This window comes from Dipteris shenzhenensis, chromosome 30 (genome assembly GCF_047967505.1).
Source record: "Dipteris shenzhenensis isolate YYH24624 ecotype China chromosome 30, Dip_SZ_1.0, whole genome shotgun sequence".
In the NCBI taxonomy this organism is placed as follows: domain Eukaryota; kingdom Viridiplantae; phylum Streptophyta; class Polypodiopsida; order Gleicheniales; family Dipteridaceae; genus Dipteris; species Dipteris shenzhenensis.
Genome location: NC_141625.1, coordinates 48899373 through 48922871, shown reverse-complemented (window position 1 = coordinate 48922871; position 23499 = coordinate 48899373). Strand labels below are relative to the sequence as shown.

Below are 23499 nucleotides of genomic sequence, written 5' to 3'. Positions count from 1 at the left end.
ATGATCTTGAAATTGTACTCCATAGGATCAAACACAAAATGAACAAAATAGTTCTTTCTTTGGACAAAATTTCCTTCTTTCTAATTTAAAACACAACAAATCCGCAACCTTCTCTTGATAGTCACACAATAATCATTCTTGAATGCAATATCATTTCCATGTTCCATACCATAAGTAACGTGCTAAGAAAAAGATTCCATAGCTTTTGTGGCTAGCTCTCGTGGCTAGCTCTCATACCGATCGACTCTATATAACCTTCAAATCCCTTTCAATTTTTGCCTAGAGGAGCCTTTGTGGCTAACATTCTAATCCCAGTCTACACATCCAACAAAAGACCACCAGCCAAATCCCATCAAGTCCACCGTCATTTTCTAAAAGATCAACCTGTTGAGTGCCTCACTTACCCTAATTTTTTGTCCCAACACGTAAGATACAAGCGTTCCTTTGAAAGTGTGAGAGGCTTGAGGTTGCTAGCGTGGATCAAGACTTAGTCGAGGATCCTCATGTGATAACGGAAAAAAACCTAAAATCTAGTTTAAACTAAGGTAAACAACAAATAGTAAATAGAAAAAAAGTACAACTCTCTTCAAATCACTCTCTTGCTCACCTTTCTCTCAACAACCTATACTCCCATCTAACCATGCGCAAGGCATGGGCGTCATGTGGGGTGCCCATCCTAACCATACAAAGTCTAGCCACACATGTATGTATGGAGGGACGAATCAAGTCTCCAAGAAAGGGGAAATCAACGTATGCCATCCACATGCACTACCGCACATGAAGAATCTCTAAGATGAGAAGAAAGGAATGTCACTCAAGTGATCACACAAGACACTCTTCTACTCTAAACCGCACCTAAGAATGTATTGTCATAAAATTTTACTTAATCCAAAACATTACTGCACATGGCATAGCTTCACATGAAATTTCTACATCCGAAAGTCAGCTTCGCCACCCATTAGCCAAGGATAGGGTCATACTACAAATCGATGCTTCCTTGATGGCACAACTTTCCGCTAATTGTCATTATAGAGTTCGGTGTGACTTCCATGTTCCGACATCTAAGCCACAAGTGGCTTGCTAAGCAAGGTTCCAGAGCTTTTATGGGTCACTCTCTAATACCAATCTACACACCCAACAAATACCCCTGCAAATTAGATCCTTGCCTTAAAAGAATACCTAATGTGTGGCTCACTTAACATTTAATTACTTGTACCCCAATATTTATTCTAGACATTAGTGCGCATGCATAATGTATGTCGTTTTCAGAGGAGACTTCTACTGCACACAGTCAGCTTCGCCACCGATTCGTCATGGATTTAATCCACCTATCAACAAAATATTGAAATTGCTAAAGAGGGTCTGAGCCTGCGTTCAAAGAACACCCTCCCTGAAACGCACGCGCGCACACACACTCACACACCATGGTTGTTAAGACACTCGTGTCTTATGACAAGACACTTAAGACACGTGTCTTACCTTAAGACACCTTTAGACACTCTTCTTTCTTTTTTTTTTGGTGGGGTGTAACAACAAACATCGACTTTGACTTAGCCATGCTATCATTGATGGTGACTTTAGATCCAGCAGTGGCAGTGACCTCAAAGATTCGGATTAGGATGAATCTTGAGAGATTAGACTCTTGAGAGTCGAAAGTTTCCTTTCAATTATATGTATCAAGATGCATATTTCATTTATGTCACATATGATTGATAGACTGTTGCCATGATATTTATGTGTATTGATTAATGATGTTGGTATATAATCTATGTAGCCCTCGAGGCTCTTGTTAAGTTGTTTATCTAGGATTTTGAATATCAAGATTCTATTGTCAGTTTAAATCTTTAAAGTTGTGAGTTGTGACTTGCAAGCTCTTGAGTCGTGACTCCTAACTTTAACTTTTAAGTCTTGAGTACATTGTACAAGTGCATTGTTACTTCTTGCATTGTTTAAGTGTAGCTTATTGTACTTGTAGCTAGCTATGCTAGCAAGTTGTACACTTGTATACTTATACATATATTAATTAAATGTTTATTATAACAATGACGTGTCTTACATGTCTTATATTTAAGACACTTTAGACACTCGTGTTTGAAGCGTGTCTGACGTGTCGTGTCTTAACGTGTCTTACAACCATGACACGCACACAGAGGTTATTAAAGTCTTCAGAAGACCGATGGGTCTATGAGAATGTGGGAAACCTGATACAAGACAAGCTGAAAGGGTGGAGCTACTAAGCGAGCATCAACACCCAAACTACATTCTACAAGCTACATAGTCATAAAGAACATCAATACAGAGTCATAGCATAATGCCAATATGACCCTCCCCATCACCTATGTCATTATATCATCAAAGTAAAAAGCAATGCCGATCCAATATCATGGAGGACCTAGCGATCGGTGGGATAGCGGTAGAATAAAATCAGAGATAGGGTGCTGCCGACTATCCGTGGGTGCTGTACAACATGATCTCCTAGCAGAGCCTTTGCAATCGGACCAAGGCTATGGTGACCCCATCCCTGAACATGGAGGGAATGTCTCCAAGTGTAATCTCCGTGTTTGTCCTCTGTCGGATACATCATGTCACTGGCTCCGGATCCCGTCTGTGTCAAAGGATTGGGGGGTCATCACTTGTGCGGTCTGGCTGGAAAAATTCTGTGATTATGCTCTAGGAAGAGTCTACCAGTGCATCCCCTGACATTTGAGTAAGCGCTCCCGATGTCTAATTTGAAGGAAACCAAACATCTCTGGTATGGGAAGTCAAAAAAAAGGGAAAGGAGCCTGAAGCTATCGCTAAAGGGACAATAAAAGCGGCCTCGTCTCTCGTAGTATCTTGGACATCTGACAATGAAATGCTCCTCTGACGCAATCTCTTGTAAATCACACAAAGTGCATATGCGCCTCTCCCTAGGTACTCCCTCCGCTCGTCCACTCTCAATGCAAAGACGATGCGAAGAAACCCGGAACTGCCCGATAGGGATCCTCAAAGAATTGGGGAGGTGAATCCGAGTATATACAGCAGGATCAATAAAACCCTTGTCAGACATACGTAGGCAGTGGAATCTATAGAAGCTAAGCTTCACCAAGAGTTCACTCAGTTCCAACCAAGTCCGAAATGTGTGTAGAAGGTCCTCGTGTATGACCTGGTTAACCTCGTGATACCTAAGTGGGAGAAACAACGCGTCAATGTTATACTAAAAGGGGAGAATTCTGTCCATGTGGAGCCCCAATCTCTCAAACCATCTGCCTGTGTGTGCGCACTAGCATCTCTGGTCACCCTGAGAGAGAGAGAGAGAGAGAGAGAGAGAGAGAAGCAAGTCTATTAAAAGTCCTTGGAAGACCAAAAAGGGTCTACCAGACGAAAAGAAGCTGATACAATAACAGATGGGTGGAGCAACTAAACAGGCATCAACACCCAAGAAAATACAAAAATCATAATCCATAATACTACCTATAACGGCGTCAGTACATAGGTAGCTCTGGTGTAAAGGGCAATAGCCTTCAGCGGAGGGACCAACTAAACTTCCGTCGAGCAACCTTACAAGAGGAAGGCTCGAGCTATTTCATCTTGCCATCGCAAGCTGCGGCTACACCTAGCATTGCAAAACGACTAGTGCTATGTAGTGGTGGCAGCACTCTTGTTGTAAAAGGAAACGGTTCTTTCAAGCTGTTGTAGCACATTGTGGTGCTGTTTATATGTTGCGGAAAGTGGCAACAATACAAGGACATCTCTTTTCGAGCTGTTGCAGCAGCCTGTGGCAACATCTCCTTTTGAGCTGTTGCAAAACAAAAAATGTTTTTCCTAGGGTTCAAGGGGTGGACGACTGCTCCATGGTTGAGCTTAGGAGCTCAGCTCAGGTAGGAGCTGACAAAGAAAGAAAGAAACAAACAAAGTCTATTAATGTCCACAGAATACCAATAGGTCTATGGGACAACACAGAACCAACTAATACAACAGCTTAGGAAAGGGCACATGGCAGCTCCCATAGGGTGCAAAAGCAGCTCTATTTATTTAGAGTAGCTACATCTAATGAAGCATAAAAAACATATAATTGGCCATACATCACTTTAAGACTGAGAGCTAGAGCTAGGGCTCTTGGGTTGAGAGAGAGAGAGAAAGAGAGAGAAGAAATATCTCTAGGGAAATATGCCTACTTGCCTATACATGAATAGGTGAACACATAATTTCTCTCGGTTAATTAAAAGGGAAAGGGGGGTTTGGAAACAAGATGAAAAGGGCTCAAAGAAAATAGAACTAATGCCCAATACATAAACATGTTAATGCATGATGTCCATGCAGGCAGTTGCTGGTACTATGTGCTCCTTAATAGCTATTAGCTAGCCTCACAGTGAGTTCTAGATATGAACCATCTCATCAAATCTATACCCCCAAAAACAATTACAATCTTATCGAGCTTCACATAATGAAGCCAAATTACTTTCATAATACTTGGTCCATGCATGCACTTACAAGTGGCTACAAATTTGAGAGACACATTTCTCAGGGCTCAAACCAAGATATAAAGTAATTGATGTCTGAAACCAATTTACAGTATTTAACCAAGGTAAACCAACAGCATCAGTTCCCAATTATTATGATTTTACCATGGAGAGATGACAAGCAATGCAAACTGCTGTTAAGACCGAGAAATACTGAAATAGAAACCAATTTTCATGGGCAAAATCACGTACCTCATAAAGCCAGTGATCCTTGACAAGGGTGCAGAGAATGGAGTAGGTGCCAGAAATAAATATGCCACAAGCAGCTCAATAGCTTCCTCTCGAAGAACATCAGAAAAAAGATGACACCCTACCCACCTTTTGGCCAATCTATTGAACCAAACCAAAATCTCAATTTAAAAAAAAAACCTCCTAGTTACTAAGGTAGTTTCTGCAAATCATGTGTGAAGATTGCAACAAATCTAACCTGACTGTAGGACCATACACTGGATAACGACCCTGCAGCCCATTCAGCATGCTTGAATGAAGGCTTTGCAGCAATAAATCATTCCTGAGGGACAGTGACAAGTCACTGCTTTTCACAGCCTGATAAATTGATTCATTTAGCGAGCGTTGCAGTACATCGTGCCTCCTCTGTACTAGAGTTGGGTCTTTTTCATAGTAAACCTTCAGCCGAAAGCAAAACCCATGCATCAATATGTCTAAAGAATCTTCAGCAGCTACACACTTCATCCCGTAGAGTCGACGCATGCTGGCAATAGCAAAGCACCATGTGAAACAAAGCTAGCACATTTACAGTAAACTTGGTGTACTCATACAGAATATTTAAAAAAACCAAGGAGATAGTACACCTCTCAGCAATTTTCAGGCAGAATGCAGCTTTGGTCTTTTCAATTGCTATCTCATTCGTAGGCCACTTTCCAGATCCTTCAAGCTAATTGTTCAACTCAGGAAAATAGAAAAAGACATCAGAACTCGTTCAGAAAAATTGGAAGCACTAAACATTATACATAATATAGAAGAAAATATCTTCTTCTTCTTCTTCTTCTTCAGGAAAAAGGAAAATTCTATTAATGCTTGAAAAACCATACAACCAGCTTCCAAAAGGAGCTGTCGATGAAAACAAAGGAAAGAAACAGGTTGCCAGCTACAAGAACAACACCCGTTTCCGGATCTCATGGCTCATCTCCTATAGAGATTCCGAAACAGGAGCTAGCAACCATAAGAAAATATCTTCTAAAGATATTACCTGCACCATCACCTCCAAAGGGTCAATGCAAGAAGCAATCCATTCTTCAGAGTGTTTTCTGCCTGGTGCACTTTCATCTGCCAATACATGTACCTCCGGTGGGAAAACAGCTGCATGTCTAAAAGCTGCATATGAACAGAATTCCCATACAAATCAATTTATTCATGTCCGAAAGCTACACAACTTGAACATAAACTGCCCACTGCTTTTAAGAACAAAATTTAAAAACGTTGCAATTATTAAAATGCTGATACTTCTCATATATCCAAACATGGTGTATTGTCACAGTTTACAGAATACACAATTGACCTACAAACGTGCACTATTTATACATAAAAAATACATAATATATAAAATATACAAAATAATGGACATAATTATTAACATATTAAGCCTATCAATTATATTGATCTGGGCCTTCCCTAGAGGGAGATTACCGAGATTCGCACTAGAGTCATCTATACGACTAGCTGAGAGGGGAGTTAGCATGTCTTGGTATGCACCGTGTATCCAAATGGTTTCGACGCTAGGGCATCCAGATGGACCATCTCCCCCCGTTTCAGTATAGCTTAGATGCCCCTGACCATCTGATCCCACAGGGTGAGAGTATCAGGGGGGGCTAAACCCTAAACCTACTCCAGCTCCATACGTCTTTTCTTTTCTTTTTCTTTTTCTTTTTTTTTTTTGGGGGGGGGAGGAGATCGGGAGTTTCCCCCCAAGATCCGATTCTCCAGTGATCAATCTCTGAGAGTATTGGTGGATGGAGTGATTATCAGACCCCAATACTTGGAGGACATAAGAGTTTCACATGCTTTGAGAATTGCCATCGACAGATGTGGGTCTCGTCCCATCAGCTGAGGACTAAGGTAGGGAGAGCCACAGGTACACCCAGAGAGCAACAGATCTGTAGACTATGCACCTTGGAAGAGGTGGACAAAGAGGAGCACTTCCTGTGTACTTGCCAAGAGACGACCCAGCAGGCATAGATACAAGACATTTTCGTAGCTCAAAGGAGAGCCAGCCTGGCACCAGGCTATGTATTTCGACTCTGAGTTTGAGTTCTAGTTTCGTTTTCTTGTATTTTGAGTTTGATTTACATTAGTACTCAACAAAGGGACTTAGCAAACACTCTGCTTCAGCACACACTCTCTTGTATTGGTTATCTTTGTGATTGTACTTTGTCTCATAGGCCCACGAGGCACGCTTGAGCAGAGGATATGCTTCATTGGCCAAACTAGAGGCAGTGCTTCCAGTCTCACTTTCAGGATCCACAGACCAAAGGGTTGCTTTTTGACTCCTTGGTCTGTCCAACAGGGATGTATGGCAGTCCATGCTGGGGGCCAAACTTGTCAGATACAGAGTGGGCGAAAGAGTATGGGGATTACACCTCTGGGCATAGCAGGCTACCATGGCTAGCACTGTCCTCTTCTATGGCACTTGCAGCAAGAGGGGACCAGAGGTGCTGGTATGCATGCACAAAGAGATGGTTTGAGGGACTGGGACTCCACATGAACAGACTACCTTCATTCTAGTATAGTATGGATGTTCTGTTTTCTCCCCTCCTATCACACGAGGTTAACTAGGTTATCCATGAGGATCTATTACAACTACATACATTCCGGACCTGGCTGGCCGGAGTGATCTTCCACTGAAGCTGGGCTTCTACATAGATCACTTCTTACATATCACAGCAGAGGGTTTCATTGACCCACCAAGGTACACGCAGATTTACTTACCCCACTCATTGAGGATCTCTCTTGGGCAATTCCGAGTCTCTTCACATAGACTTCGTGTCGAGAGTGGCAAAGCAGAGCAACTACCCAAGGAGAGGCCCATATGCACTTTGTGTGACATGCAGGAGGTTGAGACAAAGAACACTTCATCTTCAGGTGTCATGTTTACTATCGATCCGCGGACGTTTCTACTGCCTTTTTAGAGACAGCTATGGGATTTTGGCCCGATTCATCTCCTACCCAGACCAGCGATGTTTGGCAGGTTTCGTTCATGAGACACTCAGACACCGCAAGAGGATGCTTCGAGCATGGAGATAGGAGCAGACTTTTTCCTTGCCTGATCCCTCTCAGAGCTCTATCACGGAGTTTTTCCAACCAGGTCACATGGACACCCACGGGATGAGGCCTCCACATGACCGTGACCCAGAGCTTGTTACCCGACAACTCAAACAGAGGGTTGACACACAGGTCACACTTGGGGACATCCCCTCCCTGTTTAGAGTCGGATCCTGCTCGACGGGGTGGTTAGACACAGAGCTATGACCAGGAGACATGCAAGGGCTGCACCTTTGAGTTGCCGACAACACTCTAACCGATTTCATGTCCCCATTGCCTCGTCCACCCTAATGTCCTGATGTTGATGATGATGATGATGATGATGATGAGATAGTAGACTACCGACATGACTATGTTGTACTTAGGATTTAGTACTAACATTCTACACTTTTTGCATTTGCATTGGTGTGGATGCTCGTTTTAGTAGCTCCACCACCCCACCTCGTTTGTACTAGGTTTTTCACAATCTCATAGATCCATCGGTCTTCCGAAGACTTTAATAAACTCTCTCTCTCTCTCTCTCTCTCTCTCTCTCTCTCTCTCTCTCTATACACACACAGACACACAAGCACAGACACACACTATGTGTGCTAATGATGGAATTGAACGTATAGGAGGGCTACCAGAGGGTTGGAATGTGGGAGAGGGCAACACAGAAACAAAGCTTGACAATCTCAAGAAGACAATCCCCCAGACTCAGAAGAAATAGAGATTGTCCTCCAAAAAGGAACGCAAGTAAGGGTAATCTTCAAGGACAAGCTAACAAGGAGCAAAGTTCTCAAACAACCAACAAGTTGAGAGGAACAAAGACATGGGTTTCAGAGGAGTTCACCCCCACTCAACTCAAAGTAAGGAAAAAAGAGAGAGCCAAAGTAAAAGAAGCTCGAAACGAGGAAAAGTGGGCTGTTTATTGAGATCAAATAGCACTAATCAGAGACTTCAAATCTAGACCCAAAGACTCTCACTCTTAAACTGATGTAATGAAGACCATCTTATGATAGGACTAGAATATAGGAGTGTGCTATAATAATTTCAAGCTGAGGAGCCTTGCACACTCCTCGTCCCTCTCTAAAGCTCAGAGATCATTTTTGGACATCTACTCTGTCTCATAGCCCGTGAGGCCTTTTGAAGACGTTAATACGACTTTCTTTCTTTCTCTCTCTTCACATATACATGTAGATACACAACGACACGATGCAGGAAAACACAAACTATAGCACATATAGATACACACATACACATGATAAACGATTAAATGAAAATGAAGAAAGAGGGTGAGAGAGGAATGGCCCCAAATGGAAAAAGTATGAGGGAGAACTAGCTAGCTGTCCAAACACAGCCAGCTTAGTCTTCCAAAAGCCCCAAACTCTCCAATAGGGGAGAAGTGTTAGAAACATGGTGGAGAGAGAGAGAGAGAGAGAGAGAGAGAGAGAGAGAGAGAGAAATTATAGGCTTGCATCTTGTTCATATTTCATAAGGATTCATAGTCTTCAATGCACATAGTTGGCACACACAGCGCTATCCAGCCAAGATTTATTTAGCAGACTTTTTCTTAAGCATGCACCTACCCATTCCATTTGTATTTGATTTTTTTGCTTTGCAAGTCCATTTTGTTTGAAGAGCGTATGACACTATGCACTGATATATGATACCCCAAGCTCCTAAAAAATAAAAAAAACTCTCGGGAGTACTCACCCCTCTATTAGTGCGGAGTGTTTCACACATGAACTAGTACAAGATCTCCTCATACTACACACCAACACACTCTTTGGCTATGATATCTCCAACACCCCCCTTCAGAGCAAATAGTGTGAGACCCAACAAGCAAAGAGTAGACCTGGTATTAGAGCAGGTTCACCCTACCATAGTTGCCACGTCACCCTGCCATAGCTGCCATGTCATCCTAGAACTAACCCTAATCCTGTTCTAGCCTTCATTTCTGTATTGCCTCAGCCCTGCTCATTCTCGCCTCTATCTTGTAGCCATTTGCTCATTTGGCTCCACCACAGACTGCCTCTCCATAGCTGCCTCCTCTTGTGGACCTTTCGCCTCTTTTCTATTGATGTCTACTCTCGTTTTGAGCTTCTTCTTCTTCTCCCATCTTACTGCTGCTGCATAGCCACCCTGTGGCAGCACACTTCTGGCCACCCTCTCCAACATTTTGAACAATTTTTAGGTGTTTTCGAGCAGTTCCAGGCTCCAGCCCTGCTAGTGCTGCGTGGAGGAGCAGTTTCCAAGGGTTGTGTGCATTTTGGAGAAGACCAGACTTGCACGCGTGGAGATTCGAGCCATTTCAGCGCATCTACGATCCCGCTTTAGGGTTTCCAGGCCCGCTGCAGTAGAGGTGTTCATTCACGCACATCTGTTGCAGCATCTCAGGTGATTTGGAGGCCTCCTCGACATATTTTGGAACAACTGTTTCTATTTACAAGATGTTTTAGGGTTGCTGTTGCAAAGCCCCTCTTTCATACTCATTTTCGGGGCTGCTCCATGCCTCTCCTTCCTCCCGGGGCTGCTCTAGGCTATTGCTTTGCATTCTGGAGCATTTCTTTGGTTTCCCTTTTGCATTTCAGGCTTGCTGTCCGCTTTCATCAAGCTCTTTGCCATCATGACTTCATTATCCTCTAGCTCTTCCTCTCCTTCATCCCGAGGCTGCTTTAGGCTATTGCTTTGCATTTTGGAGCATTTCTTTGGTTTCCCTTTTGCATTTCGGGCTTGCTGTCTGTTTTCATCAAGCTCTTTGCCATCATGACTTCATTATCCTCTAGCTCTTTGCTCGTGGAGAAATTCAAAGGGGAAGGTTTTCCCACTTGGCAAACCAAGATGCAGTTGCTTCTTTTGCGTGAAGGTGTTTGGGATTTTGTTGAGGATGACAACACTGAGTTACTTGATCAGCAACACCAAAGGATTTGGAAGCAGCAGAATGCTAAGGCCATTGCCCTCACTGTTCTTTGCATGGGCGACACTCTTATTCATCATGTCATGGGCGACACTCTTATTCATCATGTGGACTTCAAGTCAACGGCTAAGGAGATTTGGGATCGCCTTGAGACATTGTTTGGTAATAAAATCACCAACTCTAAAGTCTGTCTGAAGCTCAAGTTTTATGATTTGAAAATGGAAGAGAGTGATGAGTTGAGTGATCATCTAGGACGGTTTGAATCTCTTGTTTAACAACTCTCAAGTTTGAAAAGCGCGCCAAATGATGAAGATCAGATGGCTGTCTTATGAAGAGTATGCATGGAATCTCTCGCCTTGCCACTACCACCTTTGATGACATGGTGGCACTCCTCATTGAGAAGGACTGTCGCAATAAAGAAGCCTCTCTTGCCTCTCCTGGTGATCAAGCATTTGCTTCCACAAGCAAAGGGAAGACGAACAAAAACATTATTTGCAGGTTTTGCAAGAGGAAAGGACACATTGAAGCCCATTGCTTCAAGAAGAAGGAATAGGAACAAGAGAAGCACCATGCCAATCTCCTTGTTGAAGAACAAGATGAACCTGAAGAGCCCCCGGAGGAGATACATGCAGCTATAGCAGAGGTTCAAAGTCTCTCTCTCTTGAGGAGGACCCATACGACCAGGGTTGGGCTTTCTAGACCCCTATGCTATGTGCGTTTGTGTTGAGTCAAATAAAGGTCCTCATCCTTGAGTTGTCCCTCTAAAATGAATGTATTTGGAGTCAATAAGAGGTACTCTGCCTTGGGTTGTCCCCTCAAAATGAATGTATTGTTTTTTACTTTGGTTTGATGATATTGACCACCCAATTCAGAGCAAGGGGGGGTGACGAGTGTGTTAGAAATATGGTGGATGGAGAGAGAGAGAGAGAGAGAGAGAAGGTTAGGGTGTGTGGAAATGATACTCAAATGAAGACAAGAAGAAGGCTTTCATTCATTCATCAAGTATGACATGACAAGTGAAGTACAAGCCTTATATGGGCTACACACTCACACACTTGCACCAAGTGCATATGGGATAAGTCCCATAGTGACACGTGGCACTCACACATGAACTAGTACTACATCTCCTAGTACTACACACCAACACATCACATCAACACACTCTTTGGCTATGATATCTACAATAAGAACTTGGGAGTCATGCATTTTTAGTGTGAATGAGACGGCTAAGACATGGTACTTTGATAGCGATGCATCCCGTCATATACCTCACATAAATCTTTCCTTGATTACTTTTCCAGTGCACTAGTTGGCAAGTCAGTTTCATGTGCCAACGATTGTTCTTATCCAGTCATAGGGACAGGAGAACGTTCACTCACAATCATGGATGGTTCAAATCTTTGCATCCAAGATGTTTTGAATGTCCCTAGGATTAAGAAGAATTTACTTTATGTCTCTTCCTTCTCTCGAAGAGGTTACCAAGTTATCTTTAAGGTTGACAGATGTACGGTCGGTGACAGGGAGAGAGATTATGCTTTCATTCATTATACCATGGGTTATTTCTAGTAAGCTCCTGGAACAGTTCAAATTTCAGAATTGCAAGCCCATCTCTACTCCTATGGAGCCGGGGCTTAAGATGTACATTCATGATGCCAGTGAACCTTTGATGCCTCTGTTTACAGCCAGGTCGCGGGACATTCCGTATGCAATGTCCCAATTGAGCAGGTTTTATGCACACCCCAGACAGATCACATTGGCAAGCTGTGAAGCATGTGTTCTGTTATCTGCAGGGCACCCGATCTCTTGGTTTGCTTTTTCCCAAGGAGGATGACTTTCACTTACATGCTTACAACGATTCAGATTGGGCTGGTGATTTTGATGCTCGGTAGTCCACTAGTGGTAACTGTTTCTTTCTTGGACACTCATGCATTTCTTGGTTAAGCAAGAAACCGTCTACAGTGGCTACCTCTTCATGTGAGGCGAAGTACAGGGCAGCCTTCACGACCACAGTCGAGTGTATTAAGCTGAGGTATTTGTTGGGTGATCTTCATGCATCGTTGGAGGAGCCTACTCCAATTCTCACTGAAAGTCAGAGTGCCCTTACAGTGGCGCAAAATCCTGTGCTTCACGCTCATACTCGAAACACATTGAATTTCATTATCATTATGTCAGCAAGCGACTACATGCACGGGACATCACCTTCATCTTCTGCCCTAAACAGCAGAATGAGTTCGAGGCTTTTCACAAAGCTTTAAACTTGTATCCGTTTGTGATTGATGCTAACCTTGTACATTGTGGCATTGTCACTGCAAGGGGGTGTGAGAAATATTCATATTTCCTAAGGCAGTGGCCAATGTTAAGGGGCTAGGGGCACTTTTTCCCTTCATTAAGGTTTTTAACCCCTAACCTCAGCTAGAGGATGACTTTATGGGTGAGTTAGTCACCACACACCTTTTGACCCTAGTTAGGGTTCATTCTAGGGTTTTGTCTCTATGACTACCCTAGCTTTGTAGTTCATTTGTGTTGCTGCATTTCATTCCAGCTTGCTACAACTCCATTCTCTCACGTTCTCTTGCTTTCATTTCCAACAAACGGTACTACTCCGATAGTCCCAAAGCCCTAGGAGCCACAACTCTCGCGGAAGTGCATGGCTTTGTTTTCTGAAATTGAACACACAGTTAATCATCTCAAGGGATGCACAGCTTATGTGCATGTGACAAATGTGAAGAGGAAAAACTTGCCTATTGGTATGCAAAAGACCTAAAAGTATAGATGCATATGCAAACACGAGGGCTAAGAACAGCAAGGATGGTGTGTTTAATTTAAAAAATGGTGCATAGACTGGCAAACGGTAAGAGAGGAGCCAGTTATGCTATGGTACGAAAATGTCAGGGCAGCCAGAAGATACCAATGAACAGCATATGCCTGAGGATAAAGAGAAGAAGAGTGTCGAGGTTGACAGTCCAACTTTACACATGAGAAAGGCTTGCCAAATGATATTTGGACATGATAAAGGACTTCCAAATCAAATAATTGACTTAGTCAAGTTTTATATTAATTGTGAGGCTCCTGTGTTTTCTTCGGTTTCTCCAATGCAAGCTAGTTTAGGGTAGCTGGAGTACCCTTTAGTTAACTTTTTCAGCCTTGGAGATCTGTTAGTAGTGAGTCAATCCATGCATCAGCCAAGAGACTTGCACTGGAGCAGTAAGCAAGTGCTGAGATACGTAAAGGCTAAAATGCACATGATGGAGCTGCAAGACAGAGAACTAAGCATGCTTTGTTTTCTACACTTTTGATGCCATTCTTGAACCAACCAATGGACATTTTTTATTTTCAACATTAAATAAGCATTCAATGTCTTCTAATACCTAAAATGAGTCTCCATAGGTCAAGGCTTGTCTCTCATTTTGTACAATCGGGAAGGACCACAGCTTGATCAATAAAATCCGGCTGTTTTCCCCTCTTGTTTCTATCTGTTCCACAGTAGTTTCAGCACTTTACCCATGTATGGAAAAATGTGACATTTTTTAGGGCTCAAATACACTCCTAATGAGATACTTGTTTGCAGTAAAGAGCCGCTCTAGAAACATGGGTATTGAGAAACAAGGCTCTAAAATGTATGTAAGAAAGCAATAAAATGTTTCAGATAAAAGGAATTATCATCTGAGAAATTCAAATAAAACTGGAACCCTTTTACAGACTATCTTATAACATCATGATTGTATGCACAACGTGAAGCACTAGCGGAAAGGACAAAGTCTCCTTGTGTCCAATGATGTGGGGTTTCCCTCAGGAGTCACATGAACCGCTTTGAAATGTAGGTCATTCCAGGGGTCATGCGCAAAATATAATACAAAACTGCAGTTGTACAGAAAGGTAAATCAGATTGAGACCTGAATGTTGGAGCTTAAAATGCAAGCACACAAGAAACACCAATGGCACATTGTTACAGCCACATATTCACCTGCACTAAGAGGCTGAACACTTGATATCTTAAGTGGAAGATCCCCCAAATTCCGTAACCTCTTTGAAAATACTTCGAAAGCATCCAGCAATTTTGGGAATGAAGCTGTATCTGTTTGAGAATACAAAGGTCAAGGTTCAACTCACTCCTGCATATACATAGGCCTATTCACATACCCCTTCAAGGCTCAAGCCATCATGTTCGTGGACTCAAAATACCCAACCAGAATGACAAGCACGGATTAATAGACCAGAAAACTGCTTTGGATAGTCAAAAAACATGAAATGTATCAGTACCTTTCTCTCCCTCTAAAAGAGCAAAATCCAACTGCCCGGAGACAACGTGAATATCAGAGATCGACATAGATACATGTCGCAATAGTATGTACTCCACAATCTTTTGTATGATAAGATGTCTCTGTGATGGCTCACACTCCCACACTGTTGAAAGAAGTATCTTAGCCATGTACGATGGACAACAAAGAAGCCTAACTATGTTTGGTAGCTACAAGTGGTGAGAAAACAAACCAGAAGTCTCAGTGATGGTTCCATCTTTGAATCTACGCAGCTCAGCCTTCTCACCCCAAAATGACCTAAACTTTGCTGCCTGAAAGCACCAGTTTCAAAAACTGAGAAGAGACTGGCATGATTTCATATTTCCGGGGCATGTTGTTTAGAGATATTTTTATTGAAACACACACACCACAAACCCCGTTAACCCTTGGTTGGGTTAACCATGTGCCTCGTCACTCTCAAATATCTTCTAAGGTTGTGCGTGTGTGTCAACTCTCACCTCATCCTTGTTATCTGCACTTGGTCCAATGTCAACCATTCGATATGCAACTTCAAAATTGCTAGCATTTATGCCAACAAATATTGGACTTCTACTGACACGCACACCCTGCACCCACACAAGCAATCAGAAAGAGAGGAGGATAGCACTACAAACCATTCATTTAGTAGAATTCTGCTCATTACATGTCATAGGTATTCAAGCAAACCTCTTCTATAGTCCAGCTGGAAAGAAAACTTCTGCAATAAATGCGTATTAAGCCTGCTCTGTCACCCAATCCCCTGCTGAGGATCCTTTCTATTGTTCTCTCGAAGTTTCTGCATTTGTCCTCATCCAGGAAGAACGGAGGCTTGGAACTACATTCAGAAGATGGATGATCCGATACACCAATCCTACACATTCCGAAGCACACCATATGTTAAGAATTGTCATCAAGATGATAAGCTAGGTTTCGGATCATTGAAGCAATTCCCTAAACCTTTGCAGAACAAGTAATGCGGAGAAACTTAGTTCAGGAAATCTAAAAATCACCGCTCACATCATTGTAAAGTTTAATGGCAATCATAAAAATGTACTTCAGAAGTAGAGAAATCAAGATAGAAAGCATGCCTCTTAACAACAAGTTCCCTGATTACAAAACTGCAAAAGGATCCAAATCTAAAACAAACCCACCAGCATACCTGAGGTGATAATCAAACTTGGAAGGAAAATCTACCACAGTCATAAAGACTCCATCAAAATTGCAATCCCTGCTGTTTTTCATCGCAGCAATGGTGCGGCAGGCCTCCTCCTTAATCTACTATCCAGGACATTTCAAAAGGCATGAAATTCTGATAGATTCTACTACAAAATGCAGAGCAAACCTGATAATCAGAGAGCATATATATCAAACGCAGACCGAAAATCACAAAAATCAAGGTTAGCTGACCTCATTCAGAGCATTCTTAGTTATGCGAAAAGCCATGTTATATAAACCAGTAGGATCAATCATGATCACATCAAATTGTTGGAAATATGTCTGCCTCTCCTGTTATGAAGATGTATTAGTTAAATCATCCAACCCTTACAATCGTGGGGCCAAAGTGTTCAAATTTAAATATTACACGTTTTAAACCATGAGACAATGAGTACCCTTGTGTCTGCCTTGGACTTTGTCTGCTGTAGGAATAAGCCTTTCTCCAAAATACGTCCACTTGCTGGGGAGAGCACAAATTTCACCCAGAAGATTAGCTCTCAATGCCATAACCGTGATGGCTACACATCAATAGAAAAGAAGAGGAACCAGCAAAAAATAAAGATTACAAAAGCCAAGTGAGCAGACCGGCAGGATCCTTTAACACAACAGGGACTCGACATAAAAGGACAGGTGACAATCCAGAAACATACTAGGTAAATCTGCCCCCCCCCCCCCCCGCCCCCCCAAAACAATCACAATCTTTGACGAAGGAAGCAAAATAACCCAAATATCTGAAAACCATAATGGTTGACAATTTGAGCAGAAATTTGAATGGGACCATACTTCACACAGCAGATGTTGTGAAAGTAATCAGGTTAGAAAAGGGGTCAGGGAAGAATCTGGGCCATAACACTCAATGACAGATCACCTTACCAAACGAAGAGAAGCTACAAAAGACAAATGGTGAAAGGACTCCACCCTATTGTTGCTTTAGAGTCTTCATTTTGGCATAGTCATGAGACAGGAGTTGTCGGGTGCACTGATGAAAATCAAGCTCGTCTTGGGCAATCTACTCTACTTTAAATGAGAAGGAGATGCATATTTAAAGACATTGAGTAAAACAAGATCCCCATTATTGCCCTCTCTTTTCACATCATTTTGATGAGCTGGAAGATGAATTAGCAATCAATGGTAAAGAGGTGTACAAAGTGCAGGAGTTGCACCGCTATTGTCCCTATAAGCAAATAATATACTTCTCAGAAGAAGGATCTACCAATCTACAATCACACAAAATGCTTTTAAAAAGGCTTGCGAGTTGAAGATGTATGTGTGCTTAAGCTGCAGAGAATTTTCACTTCAAATACTTGGTTTTGAAAATGGAGCCTTTTTTGAAATGTCAAACTTAAGCAATAAGATCATCTAGAGTCGGACAATGGCAAAACCACATTTTTGCATTAGTCTTCTTTGTGAATGCCGCATGGAGAGAGAATCTAAACCAAGAGCTTGGAAATAAAGTGCCCACATCTTTTTAATCTTGCCAGCCAAAAAGGAAATCCTCATATTGATACATACAAATCATCACTAGGCTCAAGTGATGGGTCTAAATATGCTTGCCTTAAATAATTTGGGATAGACTTAGCTCAACAAGATCAAGTTCTAATCATTTCCAATGGAAGTAATTGCTCCTAAGAAAATGGCCAAGGATTGAAGAAAAATGTGGGAGCATGTGTCTAAAAGTAGATGTCAATAATGCTTCAGACACAAACATCCACATCGCCATGGAACAAAAAGAGAAATAGGTCATTCTATTAGCCTGGAAGATGGGTCAAAGCCAGTGAATAAGGCTCCATATCTGACACATCCCAGCACTCCTGAAACCTCTGATCTGCAAACAAACACACACAACGTGAGAACTGAGCAGGCTGCTCACCACCCAACCATGACATCTACGGGATGTGATCCCGAATCAGGAGATGTCCCCTCCGAGCCACGAGCTGAGCTACTGGCACGAACTCCCAATCAGATCCAAACCAGCCTGGTGTCCCATACCACCAGGTGGCGCTGTGAAGCCTGGGATCTGCCACTGGGCCTTGGGATACGCTAAGATGCAGGCGCGCGTCCGCGACTCAATCCAAGATCACACCTAGCACCTGGGAACGAAACTTGCTCCCATCGGCACACTGAGAACTGAACCCATGGGCCCCTTTTATAGACTTGGGCCCCAAGCGCCAAAAATAGCGAAGACCTCAAACTGGTTCGTACCCTTGCCACTCAACCCGAGAATCAAACCTGCCTAGCTCTAAACCTCCCCAGGCTACCTGAGCTAGTCTTGTGTACCCAGTACACGTCAGATACCAATCCGTGCACATGACATACTCCCCTCCTCTAAGAACTCACTCCTGAGTTCGCTAAAAAACTCGGAAATGTTCTCTGGAGGTTTTGTAATGTCTCCCATGTTGCATCCTCCTCAACACGATCCTTCCACTTGATCTTGTATTCCGTGATAGATCGATTACGAATCTGTCTATCACGAAATTCAAGAATACACTCAGGTTCGTGTGGAATAAAAGTCAAATCTATAACTTCTATTATCTCGTGAGGAGAAACAAGTTGATCATCCGCACCCAAGACTTCTTTCAGTCTACTGACATGAAAGACTGGATGGACTTTAACATCAGGAGGCAATTCTAGTCGATATGCAACTAGTCCAATTCTTTTAATGACCTTGAATGGACCACAGTATCGGGGGGATAATTTCGGAACCAAACCAATACTTAGGCTCTTGGATTCCTTGGGAATTCGCAAATATACCATCGTTCCTTCAAAGAACTCTCTAGGTGAACGATGTCTATTAGCATAAAATCTGTCACGATCTTGGGCACTTCTAATAGACTCCTTGGCAAACTGCAACATTTCCTGCATGTCTAGCAAGAAGTTCTTAGCAGCATCATTTTGAATTCCTTTTAATCCAACCATAACTGGTGACTTAGGTTGAAACCCGTACATAAGCATAAAAGGACTGTAGCCAGTACTAGAATGCTTTGCACTGTTGTAAGCAAATTCTATCATAGGTAGATAATCTTCCCATGAAGACTGTCTCTTAGATACATATGCCCGAAGCATGTCTTCAACCAACTGGTTAACCTTCTCTATACTGCCATCGGATTGTGCATGATCCGAGGAACTCATACTTAGAGTAGTCTCTAACTTCTCAAAAACAAGTGTCCAAAAGTTACTTGTAAACTTTGAGTCCCTCACTGACTATATCAGATGGCAAACCATACAGCTTAAACAAGTGGTCCACAAACTCGTGAGCCAGCTGAACAACTGAAATAGTTGTTCTAGTAGGTAAGAATCTAGCCATTTTTGTCAAACGGTCGACTATGACCCAAATGGAGTCATGACCCTTGCGCGTTCGAGGCAAACCAATAATAAAATCCATGGAAATACTTTCCCATTTATTACCTGGAATCTGTAATGGCTGTAATAACCCTGTGCTTCTAAGGCGTTCGGCCTTAGTAACCTGACAAACCCGGCAACCTACTACATAGTTCTCAATAAATGCACGCATCTTAGGCCAATAAAAGGTATGCTTCACAAGAGACAGAGTCCTATGTATACCTGGATGTCCAGCACTAGGAGCATCATGACATTCCCAGAGAATCTTGGATTTAAGGTCCAGAACATCTGGCACACAAATCTTTTCATTCCGGAACAGCAAGCCGTTCCTAATCATCCACTGACCTCCCGCCGCCTGTACCGTAGGTGGCACAATCCCTGAGTCCTGGTCAACCATGGAGCTCCCATCTTGGACTCTCTGCCAATAAGAACTGAAATGACTATCAGTTGCGTATAGCCCTCTCAAGGATTGAAATAGGTCTGAGGATATTTCCGTAAATGACAGAGCATTTACAAACTTAACTCGACTTAAGGCATCCGCCACACTATTCAACGAACCCTTACGATAACGTATTTCAAAATCAAAATCCTGCATTAATTCTGCCCATCTAGCTTTCCGTCCCCTCAATTCCGATTCATCAAACACATACTTAATTGACTGATGATCAGTCAATACAAGGAACTTTGAACCATACAAGTAGTGTCTCCAAACCTTTAGGGCATACACTACAGCATAAAGTTCCTTCTCGAGTGTGGGCCAACGATATTGAGTGTCGTCTAGCTTCTTACTCTCGAAAGCTACAGGTCTGCCCTCTTGGAATAAAGCTGCCCCAATCGCATAATCACTCGCATCGGCCTCTAAAACATAAGGCCGGGTAGGATCGGATAATGCAAGAACGGGTGCTTCCTTAATAGAAAACTTCAAGGTTTCAAAAGCCTTGTTCATTGCATCATTCCAAGAGATAGGCTGGGTAGACCTGCGTTCGCGACCTTTCAATATGTTTGTCAGGGGTGCCGTGATATGTGAATAATCACGCACAGATTTCCGTAGAAATACCGTGAATCCTAGGAAAGAACGAAGTTGTTTCACAGTCTGAGGAATAGGCCATTTTAAAACCTTCTGGATACGATCCAGATCAATGCTAATACCTTCAGAAGAAATCTTGTGTCCTAAGTAAATGATCTCCTTCATAAAGAAGTCACATTTACTCATCTTAGCATAGAGCTTATGCTGTCTTAGAATAGCTAAGACAATCCGGAGGTGTCCTATGTGATCCTCAAGCGTTCGACTATATACCAAGATGTCGTCTAAGAACACTACAACAAATTTGCCCAGAAAATCCCTGAACAAATCGTTCATCATCTGCTGAAAGGTGGCAGGAGCATTGGTCAAACCAAAAGGTAAAACGAGGAACTCGTAATGACCATACCTAGTTCGGAATGCGGTTCTATCTATGTGTTTAGCATAGATACGGATTTGGTGATAACCCGTACGCAAATCAATCTTAGTGAAATACTTCGCTCCGGCCAAACGGTCTATGAGATCATCGAAACGAGATAGAGGGTATCGATTCTTAATTGTCACTTTATTTAATCGTTTATAATCTATATACATTCTCCAGGTAGAATCTTTCTTCTTTCTTAAGAGGACAGGTGCACCCCAAGGTGATTTACTTCGGCGAATATAGCCCATATTCAGGTAATCCTGGAGCTGTGAAGCTAGCTCATCCTCCTCGACCTGGCTCATCATATAAGGTGGTACACTAATAGGTTGAGCCCCTGGGACTAAGTCTATGCGATGATCTACTGCCCGTTCTGGAGGTAAACCTTCCGGCAGTTGAGCAGGGAATACATCCGTAAAACTATCTAACAACATTCTCAATTCACGGTGTTCAAACACACTTAAATCATTCTTGTTAATTATAGAGACAACAAATGAAGAAAGCGGAATCAAAACACACTGATAGACATCATAATGAGAAGTGTGTAATATATTCCGAAGCTGCATCGCAGATACAATAGGTCTCTGAGAAGAGGGAATTTTATCACACCGAATACAAAATTTGGTGTCCTTATCTACAAAAGAAAGGGTATGCTCCGTCCATCCAATCTGAATATTGTGGGTTTTAAACCACTCTATTCCGATTAACAAGTCTACATGCTCCAGGTGCATAACATAACACGTAAGAGCCCCTGTGTAAGCTTGAATCCGGATAGGAAGCGCTTCAACCTTGCGATCCCAAAACTGCTTCCCAGCTGGAAGCTGCACCTCATAGGTGTGATCGCTAGGTACTGTGGACAGCCCCATCTTCTGCACAAATTTGTAATTAACAAAGTTGTGAGAGCTGCCCAGATCAAAGAGAATGTGAACCTGTTGGTCTATAACTTCTCCATAAACTCGGAAAAGATCATGGGAACCAAACAACGGAGTATTGAAAGTACAATTACAAGAAAGTGGGCAGGTAATGACATTTACATAAATACATGTCATCGAAACTTGGTTCGCTCCCTTGGCTTTGGTACCTCGACCTGCCTGGAGCTTCGGTCCAAGCACTAACTTTTGATTCTTGCGCTTTGGACATTCATTCTTGGTGTGGTCCCGCTCCTCGCAATAGAAGCAACGTCCTTCCTTCTTTAGCTTCAATGTGCGAAGGAAACGGGCTCGACCATTCTTTGCATGAGTCAAGTTTTTCTTGGAGGCGTTGTCCGTAGACTTCATCTCCCCGGTACCAGTCGTAGGCTGAAAGAACTTGCGTTTGTTCTTTCCACTCGTGTCGGAAACTGTAGTTGCTTTTGCACAGGCCATGGTATCATCATAAATACGCGCGTAATTCATGGCCTCTTGCAACGTTGTACATTTGTTGTTCTTGATTTGCAACTTGTACGAATCTGGCAAACCATCCACAAAGAAACCTAACAAGGTCACTGGATCCATCTTTGTGGCCCTGGTCTGCAGATCCTGAAACCTTTGAAGATAAACTTCAAATGACAAGTTCAGCTTTGACATATCGAGGGCTTTAAGCTTGCCAACGATATCATCATCGTCCTCCTTCTTCAGGAACTCCTTCCTGAAGACCCCTTCGAAATCTATCCATGTATCCGGCTTAGGTTGGAGTTCCACCATAGCAACGCCTTTCCTGACATGAAACCTGCTGCAAGCTGTATTTTCTTCTCATCTGGGTACGGGTGGAACTGGAAGTGTACCTGCCACTTGTATAACCAAGTATCAACCACCTCCTTAGTTCGAGACTTTTGATCTCCCGGAAAAGGGTCTGGAGTTATGTTCGGACCTAGCACTGAAGCCATGGCATCCACGCGTGAGTGCCTGCACAGTGCTAGCCAGAAGAGTGAGAGTCGCTTAAATCCCTTGGAGTTGCTGTGTCAACCCCGTTTGATTCGCATTAACCTGCTCGAATTTTCCATCCAGAGCAGTGGTGAATTCACTGAAGGCCTTCTTCGTAATCAAATCGTCATAAAGACCCTGGTCTTCCTCTCCCACAGGAGTATAATCCAAATCCAGATCTCCCATGGTGAACTCGGGATTTGCAGAATCAGACATATGTGAAATCTGATTTGAACGAATATAAACTGAGAGAAATAACTGAGGGAATCGAAGCTGAAAGGAGAGTGGAGCAGAGGAGGACCGTCCCAAGAGATGCTGACGGAAGAAGATGCTGAAAACTGGCGAACCGCGGCGCAATAAACCCGGAGTCTTCCTCTTCCTGAATTCGCTGCAGGCTGCAGTGTACGGAATTCTGCAGCAAACCGTACTATACGGTATCCTCCTGCTTACCGTACAGGTGACGCAATCAGTACGGATGGCTGACGTGGCTGTACGGTTGCTGACGCGATCCGTACGGTTGTTGTCGTGATCCGTACGGTTGCTGACGCAGTCCGTACGGTTGCTGACGCAAGCTGTACGGATGCTGACGCAGTCCGTACAGTTGGTGACGCAGATGTACGGAAGCTGGCGCGGGAGTACGGCAGA

The 23499-nt window shown here is 42.9% G+C and overlaps 1 protein-coding gene across 1 annotated transcript in view; it reads right to left on the bottom strand.

Annotated features, from left to right (window-relative positions):
* Positions 1–23499, bottom strand: part of LOC147882253 (nucleolar protein) — a 55874-nt gene that overhangs the window by 15354 nt on the left and 17021 nt on the right. Inside the window, exons 7-18 of the mRNA XM_087401768.1 lie at positions 16568–16632; positions 16365–16463; positions 16117–16232; positions 15645–15828; positions 15437–15544; positions 15172–15250; positions 14941–15084; positions 14645–14755; positions 5713–5837; positions 5315–5397; positions 4930–5214; positions 4695–4832 (exon numbers count right to left, since the gene is read on the bottom strand). Of these exons, the coding sequence (XP_087257894.1) occupies positions 4695–4832; positions 4930–5214; positions 5315–5397; positions 5713–5837; positions 14645–14755; positions 14941–15084; positions 15172–15250; positions 15437–15544; positions 15645–15828; positions 16117–16232; positions 16365–16463; positions 16568–16632 (1537 nt within the window). The remainder of the gene's footprint in view (positions 1–4694; positions 4833–4929; positions 5215–5314; positions 5398–5712; positions 5838–14644; positions 14756–14940; positions 15085–15171; positions 15251–15436; positions 15545–15644; positions 15829–16116; positions 16233–16364; positions 16464–16567; positions 16633–23499) is intronic.